General features: G+C 48.3%; 1 protein-coding gene across 1 annotated transcript; it reads left to right on the top strand.

The window, feature by feature from the left end:
* Positions 1 to 40: 40 nt before the first annotated feature.
* Positions 41 to 2,232, top strand: MFSD6L (major facilitator superfamily domain containing 6 like). Its single transcript, XM_024748478.1, has one exon. It carries the CDS (start codon positions 190 to 192, stop codon positions 1,975 to 1,977), a length of 1,788 nt encoding a protein of 595 aa, XP_024604246.1. The 5' UTR covers positions 41 to 189; the 3' UTR covers positions 1,978 to 2,232.
* The last annotated feature ends 12,457 nt before the right edge of the window (positions 2,233 to 14,689 follow it).

The raw sequence follows: 14,689 nt of genomic DNA, 5'->3' as shown, positions 1-14,689 counted from the left end.
GGAGCCACTTCCGGGTCGATGGCCGGACGTGGGGGGGTGGGCGGCCGTTGACCCGGTGACCGCGGCGCCGCCGGCGGCTGGAGGTGCCGTGCGGCTCGCTCCCGCCTCCCTTCGGGGGACATGGCGCCGCGCCCGCCCCGCGCCCCGCCGCGCCCTCCATCCGCCCGGGTCTGACGGAGCCGGGCAGCCATGAGCGCCAACCCCCAGTGGGACACCGGCAGGGCGCTGGGGGTGGCCAGGTTCTTCCATCTGGTGTGCGGGGTCCGGGATGCCTGCGTGACCCCGTTCCTGACCCTCTACCTGCGGCAGCTGGGCTTGGCCGCGCCCTGGGTGGGCATCCTCATGGGAACCAAGCACCTGATCGCAGCCTTCTGGGCTCCCTTCTGTGCCTTCCTGGCCAAAAGCTACCAGAAGCGGAGGGTGCTTCTGATAGGCTCGCTGCTCGGCTCGGTGGGAGCCAGCCTGTTGATGGTCCTGGTGCCGCCCTTGGACAGAGACCCAGGGTACCGCTCGTGTAACGGAAGCCACAGTGTGACCGCCACGGTCCCACCACCGGCGGTCGCACTCGCCGTGAACGTCACCTCCGCCCCCGAGCCAGCTCCGAACTACCCAGCGCCCAGCCTCCCAGCCGAGAGGAGTACTGGGGTCGGCCCAGGCGATGGCTTCAGAGAAGGGCCTGGCGAAAGTGGCCAAGAACCTTTCAGTCGTCTGCCCAGCTCCTTTGTGGGCTCCATCCAAGGAACCAGGACCACATCCCGAGTTCTCCTCCATCCTATTACTTCAAGAGTGAAAGATACTCCCCAGGAAGGTGCTTTTAGGGTGGTCAGTCCTGCCCATCCTTTGCTTGCTGGGGGTACGGCGTTGGCAAGTCCGGCCAACCAGTCGGCAGCCAGGGGGATGGCGGGGGCCCTCGACCTCTCCTTGGAAGGGTTGCGGTGGACTTTCATCCTCTCCCTGGGCTCCATGGTGGTCTGGGAGCTGCTGACTTCCCCTCTGGAGCAGGTGGCCGATGACAGCCTTTATGAATACCTGGATTTTGTGGACGCCACTGACCGCTACAGAAGCCTGTGGATCTGGAGGCTACTGGGCATGTCGGCAGGCGTGTGTGGCATCTCAGCCTTGGTGGGGCAGCTGGACTGCTTCCTGATGACAAATGGCCCCCGGGGTGTAGTGCACTTCTACGGCTACTCACTGGTCAGCACCCTGGCTTTACTGGTGGGCATTGCCTTTCCCGTCCCCGTCTGCAGGCGGTGGGAGCCCAGCTGCAAAATGGTCAAAGCCCTGTCTCTCGTAGGCGGTGACCCCCGCCTCATCACCCTCGCCCTCACTGTCTTCTTGATAGGAACCGCCACCAGCACCGTGCAGAACTTCCTGTTCTGGCACATGAAAGACCACGAGAGCACCGAACTGGTCATGGGCTTCTCAGTGGCCCTGGGCTTGCTGGGGGAAATTCTACTTCATCCTCTCAAAACTCGGTTGCTTAGGAAGCTGTCCAGGGTGGGCACGGTGGGGCTAGGGCTGGGCTGCCTGGCGGGGCAGCTTCTGTATTTCTCTTTCCTCTGGAGCTGGTGGTCTGTCCTCCCCGCTCAGCTCTTGAGCGCCGTCAGCCACGGGGCTCTGTGGTGGGCAGTCGGGGCCTCCATAGAGCATCTGGCCACTCCCGGAACAGAGAGACCTCTGAGTGCCGTGTTCCGAGGCCACTTTTACGGGGTCGGGGCCAGCCTGGGCAGCTTCGTGGGGGGCTTCGTGGTGATGCACTTCAGCTTAGCTGTGCTCTACCAGTCCTGCTGTGTGGTCCTGTTGCTCTGGCTGGCCTTGTTCCTGTCCATCCAGTCCAGACTGCCCCAGGAGCGGACAATCAACCACTCTAAGCTGCTGGCCGTGGAGGCCAGTGACACGAGTGATTCTGAGCAGGGGACCGAACGGGACTGGCTTGTGAAGGCCATGAGAGACGAGCACTCAGACTGGAGGGGCTGAGAGACAGTCAGGATGCGCTGATCTGGGGAGGAGCCAAAGGGATGGACAGCACTTAGCCTGCTGGGGACAAACCCCACGAGTCCTGCCAGGAGTGCAGGGAGCCTGGGGAGACAAAAGCATGTCTGTGCCAAAGCCCCACGGGAGCATCTCATCGCATGATTTTCTTTACTTTTGTAGTAAAAGGAGATTTAACTTTTGGCTGTTCAGTCTTTTTAAAATAATGGAGCAAGAATACATTTGCTAAAAAACAAAACATTTCCCTTTGTGGTCACTCTTTTTTGGCGTATGCGGTTTGCAAGAGCTTTGCACGGTGCTGTTGATTTCAGCCACGGCTGAACTGCTCAGGTGAAACTGACAGGGCTGGGAAGGCGATGGAACTGCAGGACTCAGTCGGCGGAGGGGCAGCAGGCTTCGATGAGTCGTGTACATTCCTGTGGATCTTAAGGCTTGAGCCCGAGCCTATAAAAGCCATGCCGTGGGCAGGTAAGGATGGTCATGAGAACCGAAACTCTTCTCTCTGTCTCTCTCTCTCTCCACTGATATACAGGTGCCCACACTCACACCCAGGGACTTAAGTCTCCAATAAGAGAAAATGATGGGAAGTGTAATGTGTGTTTGGAGAGATAGGGGGTGGAGGTGAATAGGTTTTCTTTCTTACTCTCAGATGTGCGCGTCACCAAAATGGGATCCTTGGACTCGTCTTCCATGCTTAGATGAGGGCAAGAGCCATTTCACGTCCTCTGGACTCCCATTTTGCAGGCTCCACCTCTCAAGAGCGCATGGAGACTTTCTGCATCTGCTCCGTGAGGGTGCGGTAGCCTCCTTAGGGCTGGGATGCTAGTGCCTGTGCCATTGGACCTCCCACAACAAACCTATGAATAAATCAAAGCTGTTCACTGCATTTTACAAGCAAGAAAACAGAGTCATAGGAAAGTCACACATTGGGTCACTGTCGGAAACACCTCCAGAGCCCTGATCTCCTTCCCGCAAATCTGGTGCATTTTCCGCTATGCCAGCAGTTCCCAAGGCTGGATTCAGACACCAGCCACAAATTCGGGGGTCCCCAGGGCTACCCTCACTTCTGACCAACTGGCTACAAATTTGGGGTTCCCACTTTCCCTCTCAGGTTCAATAATTCACTAGAATGACTCACAGGACCTATGAAAGTGCTACACAAATGATTACAGTTTTATTATAGCCAAAAGAAGAGACACACAGAGTGAGGCCTGGAGGGTCCCAAACGTGAAGCGGCCATGCCCTCTCTCCACGGAGTCAGAATCCACCACCTCTGAGCCACGGATGTGTGCAAATACACGGAGCATCGCCATCCCGGGAGACTCTGGCATCCGTGGTCTCCATTACATCAGCATATGGTTCATTGAGTCATTGGTCTGAGACTCAATCTTCAGCCCCTGTCCCCTTCAGTCCCAACAGAAGTCAGGCCGTTGTCACATGGCGCAAAGCCCCAAACTTCTACTTAATCACGTGGTTGGTCTTTCTGGTACCGCAGTCCCCTCCCCAGTTACCTCATTAGCATTAGGGTCCCTCACTAGTTACTTCATTAACATAAACCAGGGGCCCTCCCGGAGTCATGCATTAGCATAAACACAGGTGTGGTCCAGAGAGACCCACCAAAAATAACAAAGACACTCTTATAAGTCAGGAAATTCCAAGGATTTAGAGGCTGCCTTCCAGGAACCAAGGGACAAGGGGCAGCCAGCAGGCCCAACAGAAAACACATACACAGAACAAGACAAGCTGAATGTCAAGTGAGAAGTTCAAACAGTGTTTCAGGAAGTGTGGGGCAGGCGTGATGGTTGAATGCTGGGCGAAAAGCTCATGGAGATGATGAAATAGGCCTGCATATTGAAGGAAGGATCGGGTCACAAAGACTTAGACCTCGGTGGTGTGACTTTTCCGCTAGTAACCAGCCACTAGATCAGTTCAGCGTCGTAAAGTTAAAAGCAAATGAAATCCTTAGCTCACAGCCTCGTGGCTATCAGAGATACTGAGTTCTAACACATCTTAGTTCCGGCTAAGAGGAAAGTAAATATTGGATGAGCCATTAACCCTTCTGCTCAGCCTTACTTAAACCTTCATTTCCCAGGTGAGTTTGCAGAAAACTTGATCCTAGCAAGGAGGGGGGTGGGGGCATTAAAAAAGAATTCAGTGCCAAACAATTTAAGAAATTATGTAAATGACGTCACCTCTTAGAAACTTACAATACGTATTAGCAATGAAAGATTCTGGAAAGCCCTATAACCAACAAATTTGTTTAACTTTGTTGGCCCTGTAATCCCCCTGACATAACACGTATCACAACCTTCTTCCAGGTACACAAATCAGTATCTTTCAGAGCTAGTGTTCCCTAGAAGAGGCTTGGAAAACACCGATGTTGGTAGTTTTCTGTGTGACCTTTGTGACTCAGGGACACATCTGGGCTCCCACACCCAGACTGGCAAGAATCGAGGGTATCTGTGCTACAAAGCTATCTCATTAAGTCAGAGCATCCACTCATTTTACAGGTGAAGCAGCTAAGGCTCAGAAGGTTAAAACTCAAAACCAGATCTGTTTGAGCCCATCTGCTCAAGCTGTGTGTTGAAACTGGCTCAGATAAGTGGAGAGGCTGTTCTACAAGGGTAGCGGGTGATAACCAGGCAGGGGCATGGCGGGGACAAGACACTAAACTTGCTTGTGGATTTTGTATGAGGAGTTGTGGAAAATAGGCTGGAGACATGGGTTGGAGTCAGATTGTGGACACCCTCAATATCACCCTAAGGGAAAGGGAATTCACACAGGTTCAACCACGCCCACCCGCTCTGCGCCTGACACCTGCACATGTCACGCTCATAATTCTCACCACACAAATGCTCATTTTACAGCAGGGGAAACTGAGGCTCAGAGAGGTTAACCGACTTAGCTGCTCAGGGTCATGACCATTGGATGGTGGAACGTAGCTTGAACCCAGATCTGACCACTGCCAATCTCATGGTCCTTCCTCTGAATATTCACGCTGCTTCACGGAAGTGAAGATTTTACCAGCCAGCTGAGAGGCACTGAAAGTTTAGACTCCCTCTTGCGGGTTGCACTGTGAACAATGGGTCTGGGTTGTGGGAGCTCCATCAGGGCTGGGACGTCTGTTTTGGACAGACCATTGCAATTGCCTGGGCAGGAGGGGGGCTGCATCCCAGAAGCATGTGATGATCTAATGATGTGACAATATATGTGCCACGGATTGAATTGTGTCCCCTCCAAAGTCATATGTTGAAACCCTAACTGCCAGTGTGATGGTATTTGGAGATAGGGCATTTGGGAGGTAACCAGGGTTAAATGAGGTCATAGGGTGGGGCCCTAATCCGATGGGATTGGTGTCTTTATAAGAGGAAAAGGAGACACCTGAGAGCTTTCTCTCCCTCTCCCTCCCTCCCTCCATCTCTCCCTCCCTCTTTCTTTCTCTCTCTCTCTCCCTCTCTCTCCACCAGTGCAAGAAAGGCCACGTGAGGACACATCAAGAAGGCCACTGTCTCCAAGCCAGGAAGAGAGGCCTCACCAGAAACTGAATTCGCCAGCAATTTGACCACGGACTTCTAGCCTCCAGAACTGTGAGAAAATAAATGTCTGTGGTTTAAACCACCCAGCCCATGGTGTTTTATTATGGCAGCCGGAGAAGACTAGTGCAGTATGCAAGGGAGTTTCAGAGATGGAATCAACAATATAGCCCTTGGTTATTGATTGACTAACGATGTGGAGGTTAGGGAAGAAGGAGATATCAAGGATCACAGATGATTTTGCAATTTTGAACCCATGTGATGAGGGAAAAAGTCTGTAGAAATGGCAGAGTCCAGAATGACAGAAAACCAGTGCCTATATCATAAAAATGAAAGACAATACAGAAAAGACATTACTCCTAAGCCTGCTAGGTCCCTTCCACAATGGATGACTGCCACCGAGACCAGGGATATGGGTGTTTGGTGATACTTGTGATGTGGGGCAGAGCAGAAGACATTTCCAAAATCAGAGGGCTTTTCCAGAGCAATGTTCAGGAAACCTGACTCTCTTTTCAAGTCTGGTTGGGGAATAGCTTGGAGACATGAGTTTGGACTGGACTGCAGTTCCTCTGGACCCTGGGAGCCTGTGATCTGTGATGGGAGGGTGATGTGGTGAGGTGCCTTCTGTTACAGAAATGAAGCTTAAGATGTGACCCCTCGGGCAAACCACTTACCCTTCCAAGGTCTCACCTTCCAAGTCTGAAAAACAAGGGCCTTGGCCTCCATGATCTTCCAAATTGTGCCGTTTGACTGGACATGTTCCATTCCTTTGAGCCTCGACCCTTCTCACCCGGCAGAACGGCATGGCGTCCTGGAACCCGAGGGATGTACTGAATGACTGTTTATTTCCTTCTCTGAACCTGGCACTGAGCCCCTGGTCTGCTGTGCAGCGTGGCCACATGGAGCCCCAAGTCCCAGCCCTAGACTGACCCTCTGCCCTCAAAACCAGGGCTCCAGGGGAGTGATGGGATGAACCCGAGGGGCAGTCCCTGGGGGCTGGAATTGCGAGCCTGTGGTTGGGGGTCTGCGGTGGAAGGGGGAGCCCCAGGCAGGCACCTTTGGCGCAGGGAGCTCCCTCCTAGCGGCATCCGAATTCCAGCTCTGCACATGTCAACCATCATAGGCTGCAACCTTGGACTCCTGCATCCCCTCTACCCTGTGCCAGGGATGAAGGCATCCTCTCGGGCCAGAGAGGCCATTTTCTACCTCCACATGGAGTGCGAGGGCCATAAGCTGAGGGCCATGAGCTGGGACCGCGGAGAACAAACCAGGACCGGAAGGGAAGAAGGGAGTCGGCTCGCAATGCAGAAGTGTTCCACCAGGGGGCACCAAACACACGGCGAAACACCCGCCTGGCTTCCTTTGGCAAACATGGGCCCGGGTCCTTCCCAAAGCTCCAGTTCAGGGTGAGGCCAGCTCCCCGAGGACCCTTTAGATCTTGAAGCTGGGAACTACAGGGGGAAAACAACAACAACAACGAGGATCAGGTGCCACTGTTGAGCTGGCTTTGAGTGAGAGATAGGACTCCTCCGGGAGAAGGACTTGGGAGCGGGGATGCTGCAGGGTTTGCAGTGGACGTGGCAGGTAAGAGACACGGGTACCAGCGGCCCTGCCAGCTCAGAGCAGCCGCTGGTATTTCTTCCTGAGGAGACAAGCTACCCTTATGCTGCTTTGGTCTTGGTCAGGGTGGGTGGGAGTCCCTGTAAGTGTGAAAGAAACAGGACAAATGGCTGCATGTACCACTTGAAGGTCCCAGGGCTGATGGGGGCCATATGGGGTCAGAGCCTGGATAGGAATAGTATCACCTCCTGCTTCTCAGCCCCCATCCCTCCAACCCTGGCTGCCCCTCGAGTCTCACCTGTTTATATTTGGGTGCCTGCAGTGAGGGCCTCACCAGCGTTTACCAATTATTCTGTTTTCACCAGCCTTCACCCCCTACCGATGGAAAAAGATGGGAGGATTTGTCACCTTTGGGAAAATCCTGAGACCCTCTGATACCGCCATGATACGACCTCTTCCTTTCTCTCCGGAAGCAGATGGCATCGACAGACTGCCGCTTTCTATTGTTCTTCACAAGGTATATTAAAACCTGTGTGCCCTTTTCCCAGAAAAGAGACTAGACTTCCAGTAAGGAGAGAATCTTTTTTTTTTTAATTAATTAATTTAGTTAGTTAGTTAGTTTTGGCTGTGTTGAGTCTTCATTGCTGTGCGCGGGCTTTCTCTAGTTAGGGCGAGCGGGGGCTACTCTTTGTTGCGGTGCATGGGCTTCTCATTGCCGTGGCTTCTCTAGTTGTGGAGCACGGGCTCTAGGCTCGCAGGCTTCAGTAGTTATGGCACGTGGGCTCAGTAGTTGTGGCTCGCGGGCTCTAGAGCGCAGGCTCAGTAGTTGTGGCATGCGGGCTTAGTTGCTCCGTGGCATGTGGGATTTTCCCGGACCAGGGCTCGAACCCGTGTCCGTCCCCTGTATTGGCAGGTGGATTATTAACCACTGCGCCACCAGGGAAGTCCCAGGAGAGAATCTTTTGCTTGGAGGTTGTAGAGGCTTTCAAGGTTTCCATTGGAGAATAGTGAAATGCTTGCCCTCCATGGGGTGAATTAGGTGAGAGAACTATGGTTGGGTGGTGTCACTACTGAACCTGCCATAAATAGTGGCCACGGAGGACCACCATTTCTAAGGAAAGTTGTGAGAGGGATCTGAATGCTTCCCCCCTCACAACAGCTGCCACCATGCCAGTTGTGGGCAGCAAACCTACCTGGCTGTGTCTGTCCCAGGGGCTGGTGAGCCAGACCAGCTCGGGAGCTCAGGACATTTAAAGAAACACTGTCTTCCACAGAGGGGGTAATATATGAATATGCTTGGCATTTTCTTGGATAGAGACTAAAGAAGCATTTAGAAAACAAAACCATTTTTTAAAATGAACTCTTCTGTATTACTTGGTGCCCAGAAATCTTTGCCTTACTACAATCAAAGGAATCTAAGCAAGGTGACCTGGGAGAGGAGAGAAGAAATACCGGGTACCATTACTACATCCAAACTGGGGCCCACCACCAGCATCATGACGTCCACCAATGGAAACATGATGGGGTTTACAGGTGGAGGACAAAGTTTGCAAACAGGCACGTGTAGCATCAAAGCATACAATCAACAGAGCAAAAGGCAACCTATGGAATGGGAGAGAATATTTGCAAATCCTACATCAGACAAGGGGTTAAGATCCAGTATAAAGAACGAACTCCTACAACTTAACAACAAAAAACAAACAACCCAATTATAAATATAGGCAAAGGACTTGCATAGACATTTCTCCTAAGAGTATATACAAATGGCCAACAAACACATGAAAAGATGCTCCACGTCTATAATCATTAGGGAAATGCAAACCGAAACCATGATGAGATACCTATTGTGGATGGCTGCTATCAAAAAAACAAAAGACCAGAAACAAAAAACCCAGAAAATAACAGGTGTTGACAAAGATATGGAGAAATCGGAACCCTTGTACACTGTTAGAGGAAACGAAAAATACTGCCTGTTTCTGAACATACGTCTCATGAGGAAGCCTGTAACTTAGCTGCACCTGCACCAGCACAGAAGGATGACTGCCTCACCTTTTTCTTAGTTCCAATCCCCTTTCCCCACGCTCCCCACACCTCAGACCACCCTGCTTCTTTATCCCATAAATACCTCGAGGCCCTTACCTTCAAGGAGGTGGAGCTTAGATCAGTTCTTCCGTCTCCGGCCTCGTGAATAAACCCTTTCTCTGGTGCAAACCTCAGCGTCTCAGCGTTTGGCTCGCTGTACGTCGGGCAAACAAACCTGGCTTGGTGACAACATGAGGTACCTACAGTGGTCAAACTCATACAGACCGAAAGTAGAACGGTTGTTACCAGGGCTGGGGGCAGGGGGAAATGGGAGGTGGTGTTTTGGGTTTTAGTTGGTGGGTATAGGGTTTTAGGGTTTTAGTTTTCCAAGATGAAGGAGTCTGGAGGTTGGTTGCACAACCACGTGAATGGATTTAACGCTACTGAATTGTATTCTTACAGATGTTTGAGATGGTCAATTTTATGTTTCACCACAATTAAAAAAATTTTTTTTTAAAAAGAGGCAGGCCGGGGCTGCCCTGGTGGCTCAGTGGTTAAGAATTCCCCTGTCAATGCAGAGGACACGGGTTCGAGCCCTGGTCCGGGAAGATCCCACATGCCGCGGAGCAACTAAGTCCGTGCGCCACAACTACTGAGCCTGCGCTCTAGAGCCCGCGAGCCACAGCTACTGAAGGCCTTGCACCTAGAGCCCGTGCTCTGCAACGGGAGAAGCCACCGCAATGAGAAGCCCGCGCACCGCAATGAAGAGTACCCCTGCTCAGCGCAACTAGAGAAAGCCCGCGCGCAGCGACGAAGACCCTACGCAGCCAAAAATAAATAAATTAAATAAATAAAAATAAAAAAAGAGGCAGGTCTAATGGAGGAAGGCTCTGTCTCTTCCTGAGTTTAGCTCTTGGTGCTGAGGGTTCTAGGGTAGGGAGTAGGGGTCCCAGCTCTGCACCTTTAGCGCTAAGAGAGCTTGAGGTTCCCCTGGGGGTGGGGTGGATATTGCCTCCTTCCTTCAGCAAAGAAGCTGCTACTTTGTTCTCCAGCTACCAAAAGACTTAGCAAGGCCCAAGCAATTGTAGGGCCAGGAGAGCCATTCTTCTCCACGCTGTGAGCACTTTGAACTGTTTGGGAAATGAAAGGATTTCAGGGGACTCACAGCCCGGCTACACTTATCTCCAGGGCTGTGAGCCAGGATCATGCCTTGCATTTTCAAAAGTATTTTCCTTCCAAGATATTCAAGTTGTCGTCTGTGACCTTTGGTTCCAACTATAATTTTAGCCAAGGTTAAATCAAAGCGTTCGAAGCTCACAGCTCATATTTCCACAATATACTTTGTAAAGTGTTCTGTCTGGTGTCCTGTCTTTTTTCTTTTCTCAAAAAATTTTTATTTTATATTGGACTATAGTTGATTTACAATGTTGTGTTAGTTTCAGATGTACAGCAAAGTGATTCAGTTACATGTACACATATATCTATTCTTTTTCAGATCCTTTTCCCATATAGGTTATTACAGAGTATTGAATAGAGTTCCCTGTGCTACACAGCAGGTCCTTGTTGCTTATCTATTTCATAATAATGTGTATATGTTAATCCCAACCTCTTAATTAATCCCTTCCCTGCCACCTCTCCCGTTTGGTAACCAGAAGTTTGTTTTCTGAGTCTGTGAGTTTGTTTCTGATTTGTAAATAAGTTCATTTGTGTCCTTTTTTTTAAGATTCCACATATATTCCACATATAAGTGATAGGGTATGATATTTGTCTTTCTCTGTCTGACTGGCTTCACTTAGTATGATAATCTCTAGCTCCATCCATGTTGCAGCAAGTGACATGATTTCATTCCTTTTCATGGCTGAGTAATACTCCATTGTATATATGTACCACAACTTCTTTATCTGTTCCTCTGTTGATGGACATTTAGGTTGCTTTCATGTCTTGGCTATTGTAAATAGTGCTACAATGAACATTGGGGTGCATGTATCTTTTTGAATTATGGTTTTCTGTGGATATATCCCCAGGAGTGGGATTGCTAGATCATACAGTAGCTCTATTTTTAGTTTTTTAAGGAACCTCCATACTGTTCTCCATAGTGGCTGTATCAATTTACATTCCCACCAACAGTGTAGGAGAGTCCCCTTTTCTCCACACCCTCTCCAGCATTTATTGTTTGTAGACTTTTTGATGATAGCCATCCTGACCGGTGTGAAGTGATACCACATTGTAGTTTTGATTTGCATTTCCCTAATAATCCTGTCTTTTTTCTTCTTGTTCTGTAGGAATGTCTTCTACATTCTAGATATTCATCCTTTGTTGATTTTCATGCAGAAAATATCTCTGTTCAGTCTGTCACCATCTTTTAACTTTGGTGTCCTTTTTTGAACAGGAAGCTTTGATTTGTGATGTAATCAAACTTAAAAATTTTTCCCCTTACAATTTGAGGATCGTATTTAAGTATCTACTACCCCTGACTACCAGGTTACAAAGATATGTCTTACATTTTTCAATATTAGATCCACAGTTTTAGTCTCTCACATTAAGGTCTTTAATCCATTTGGGGTTTCCTTCACATATGCTTAAGATAGGCACCCACCTTTATATTTCTCCATCTAGCCAATTGTTAAAATACCATATATTAAACAGCCCACCTTTTCCTCCACTGATTTATGGTACTGCCTCTGTATACCTAGACCTGCCTTTGAGTTCTCTGTTTAGTTTCTTTAATCTATTTATTCCTGCACAATGTCACACTGTTTTTAGCACTTGGCTTTGTAATATGTCTCAGTATTCAGTGTGTCCTTCCTCTTTGCTCTTCTTTTTCAAGTTTCATTTCCCCTTATAAATTTGGAGTTCGTTTGCACCATCTCCGCCCAAAGTCTGGAATTTTTATTGGAATTACATTGAATTTGTACATTAATTTGGAGGAATTTGGCGTCTTTACAATTGCTAAGTCACATTATCCATGAATATGGTATATCTCTCCGTTTGTTCAGGTCTTTTTTATATCCTTTAATAAAGTTTTAAATTTTACTTCAAAAAGATCTTATGTAGTTTTCATTATATAAGATCATAAATACTTGATAGTTTCCGATACTATTGTGAAAGGTAATTTTACTTTCTCTTATATTTTCAATTGGTATTGACTACTGCTGTCAAAACAAACCCTATTGGTTATTGTATGCGGGGCACCATCTCCAGTTATCTTGCTGAACCCTCTTTTTAGTTCTCTGTCTCTTGACTCCGTTGGGTTTGCTATGTAAAAGAGCGTGTCATCTGCAACTAATATCAGTTTTGTCTTTACCCTGTTGACACTTGAACATTTTGTTGTCAGTGGTGATGGTGGTGATGAGGTTCATTGTCTTGGTTAGTGAGGCCTTCTAATGCCATACTAATAGTTATGGTTAAATAACCATATTTGTTTTGTTCCAGACCTTGAAAAGAATGTATCTAAAGGTTTAAGTATGATGTTTGCTGAAGGTTTTATTAAGTTAAAGAAACTCCCTTTTTTCCCTAGTTTTCTAACATTTCATCATAAACTATGTCAAGAATTTCCTGCATGTATGGAGAAGATGAGGTGATTTTTCTTCTCTACTCCATTTGTGTGATGAATTTTACATCAATATATCAATACTTTGGGTTTTTAACTAACCATGAAATCTTAGCTAACCCCTATCTGATCCTGATAAGTTATGTTTTTTAAAAACACACCATTGGATTTGACTGCCCAATATTTAATTGATTCGTTAATTAATTAATTTTGCATTAATGTTCACTTTGTTTTCTTTCACTTTCCTTAATCAGTTTTGTCATTATGGTTATACTAGCCTCTAAAATAAGTAAAGCAGCTCTCCCTCTCTCTTATGTTTTCTATTGTATGGAACAACTTGTATAAGACAAACCTCAATAAATGGTAAAAACTGGTTGTGCTTGAAGGTCAGTAGAACAGGGGTTTTTCTGTACATCCAAGTGTATATACACTTAGTTTTCTATTTGGTCATATGAAATTTGCATTTTTCTAGAAATTTATCCTTTTTACCCAAGTTTTCAGATGTATTGGTGTATAATTATTGAGGCAGAAACCTCTGCTTGCCTACGCAATATCCATTCTTCTCTCTTCTTCACCCAAATCGTGTTCCTGGCAGCAACTGTGTTCCAGTGACATGTTTAGCTTCCCAGATACCCTTGCAGGTGGGGAAAGCAAAAACTTTCCCAGACACAGGTTCCACCTCCTGCGTAAGCTTCATCCCCTCTTCTTCCCCTTTCCTGAGAGGAGAAACAGCCATCTCGCAGCCGTAAGGCAACAAGCGTGAGCAAGGGAACCCCGCACTCAGCTGAGCACAGTCCTTTTTGCTTAGTTACTCTTCTCTGAAGTTTGCATTTAGTGTTTCTAAAGGACCTGTGTTTGGTCTTGTTAATTTTTTTTTTTTTTTTTTTTTTTTTTTGCGGTACGCGGGCCTCTCACTGTTGTGGCCTCTCCCGTTGCGGGGCACAGGCTCCGGACGCGCAGGCTCAGCGGCCATGGCTCACGGGCTCAGCCGCTCCGCGGCATGTGGGATCTTCCCAGACCGGGGCACGAACCCGTGTCCCCTGCATCGGCAGGCGGACTCTCAACCACTGCGCCACCAGGGCAGCCTGAGGTACTTAAAAAAAAAATGGTTTCAAGGGAGATCAACTTCTAGAACAGTGAAGTGAGGATCTTGGTGAACCACTCTCCCATAAAAATAACAAAAACACTGGCAATACAACTAAAGTCAACCATTTGAGTACTCTAGAAATGTACCAAAGCCACTGACTGAACTGAAAATTATCTATCCAAGAGAAACTACTGAACTTCAACAAGACAGTGGTGTCCAGCCCTCTGTCCCTCCCCAGCTTGGTGGGCCAGTAGCCATGAAAAGTTAGCAGTCTCAAAGCTGATGGAGAAGTCTGATTTCTCTTGGAGTTCTGTTAAAAGCCCATTCCTAGAGCACAGTCAATATTTTTTCCAAGTTAGAAGCTACCCGAAAAATCTCCATTCCCAAGGTGTTATGGCTATTCGATTTGACTCACAGCTGGGGGTGGCGGGGGAGGGAAGGTGGTATTCCTAGGGCATTACCAAAAACAATAGCAATCTTCTAATAATATCTCAGCAGCCTAAGGTTGTGATTTTGGTTGGAACAAACAGAAGCCTGGCCAACAACAGCAGAAGTTTTAAAGTAAGCCCTGGAGAACTAGGAAACCACAGGGAACTTTGAAAAGCTCCACCCTATTCCTAGGGATCTAGAAGGCTGTGCACAGGCACGTGGTTAGGAAAGGCCTTTGGAAAAAGGCTGCAGGCACTCACCTCTGACTGACCTTTAGGCCCTGTGTACTCAGGAAGTGAAAGCTAAGTCTGTTCTGTTAACTGCCTGAAGTTTGAATGTGTGTCTTCAGACACAGATCTCCTTGTCATAGGGTAGAAGACATACAAGCAAGGCATTTAGCGAAATCTTTAGACCGATCATCGGCTTACCGCTAAATTATACTGAACCAGGAGTGAACCCTAGGAAACCAGACTTTAAAATACGAAGTTAAGAAAAGGGGGGGGGGGGGGGGCGAAA

The sequence above is a fragment of the Neophocaena asiaeorientalis genome, unplaced genomic scaffold (assembly GCF_003031525.2).
Source record: "Neophocaena asiaeorientalis asiaeorientalis breed wild unplaced genomic scaffold, Neophocaena_asiaeorientalis_V1.1 scaffold543, whole genome shotgun sequence".
In the NCBI taxonomy this organism is placed as follows: domain Eukaryota; kingdom Metazoa; phylum Chordata; class Mammalia; order Artiodactyla; family Phocoenidae; genus Neophocaena; species Neophocaena asiaeorientalis.
Note: the sequence above shows the minus strand (reverse complement) of the source record. Positions and strands in the feature narration are given on the sequence as shown.

Coding starts and splice junctions, on each gene's coding strand:
- MFSD6L (XM_024748478.1), top strand. CDS start 190: ATGAGCGCCAACCCCCAGTGGGACACCGGCAGGGCGCTGGGGGTGGCC.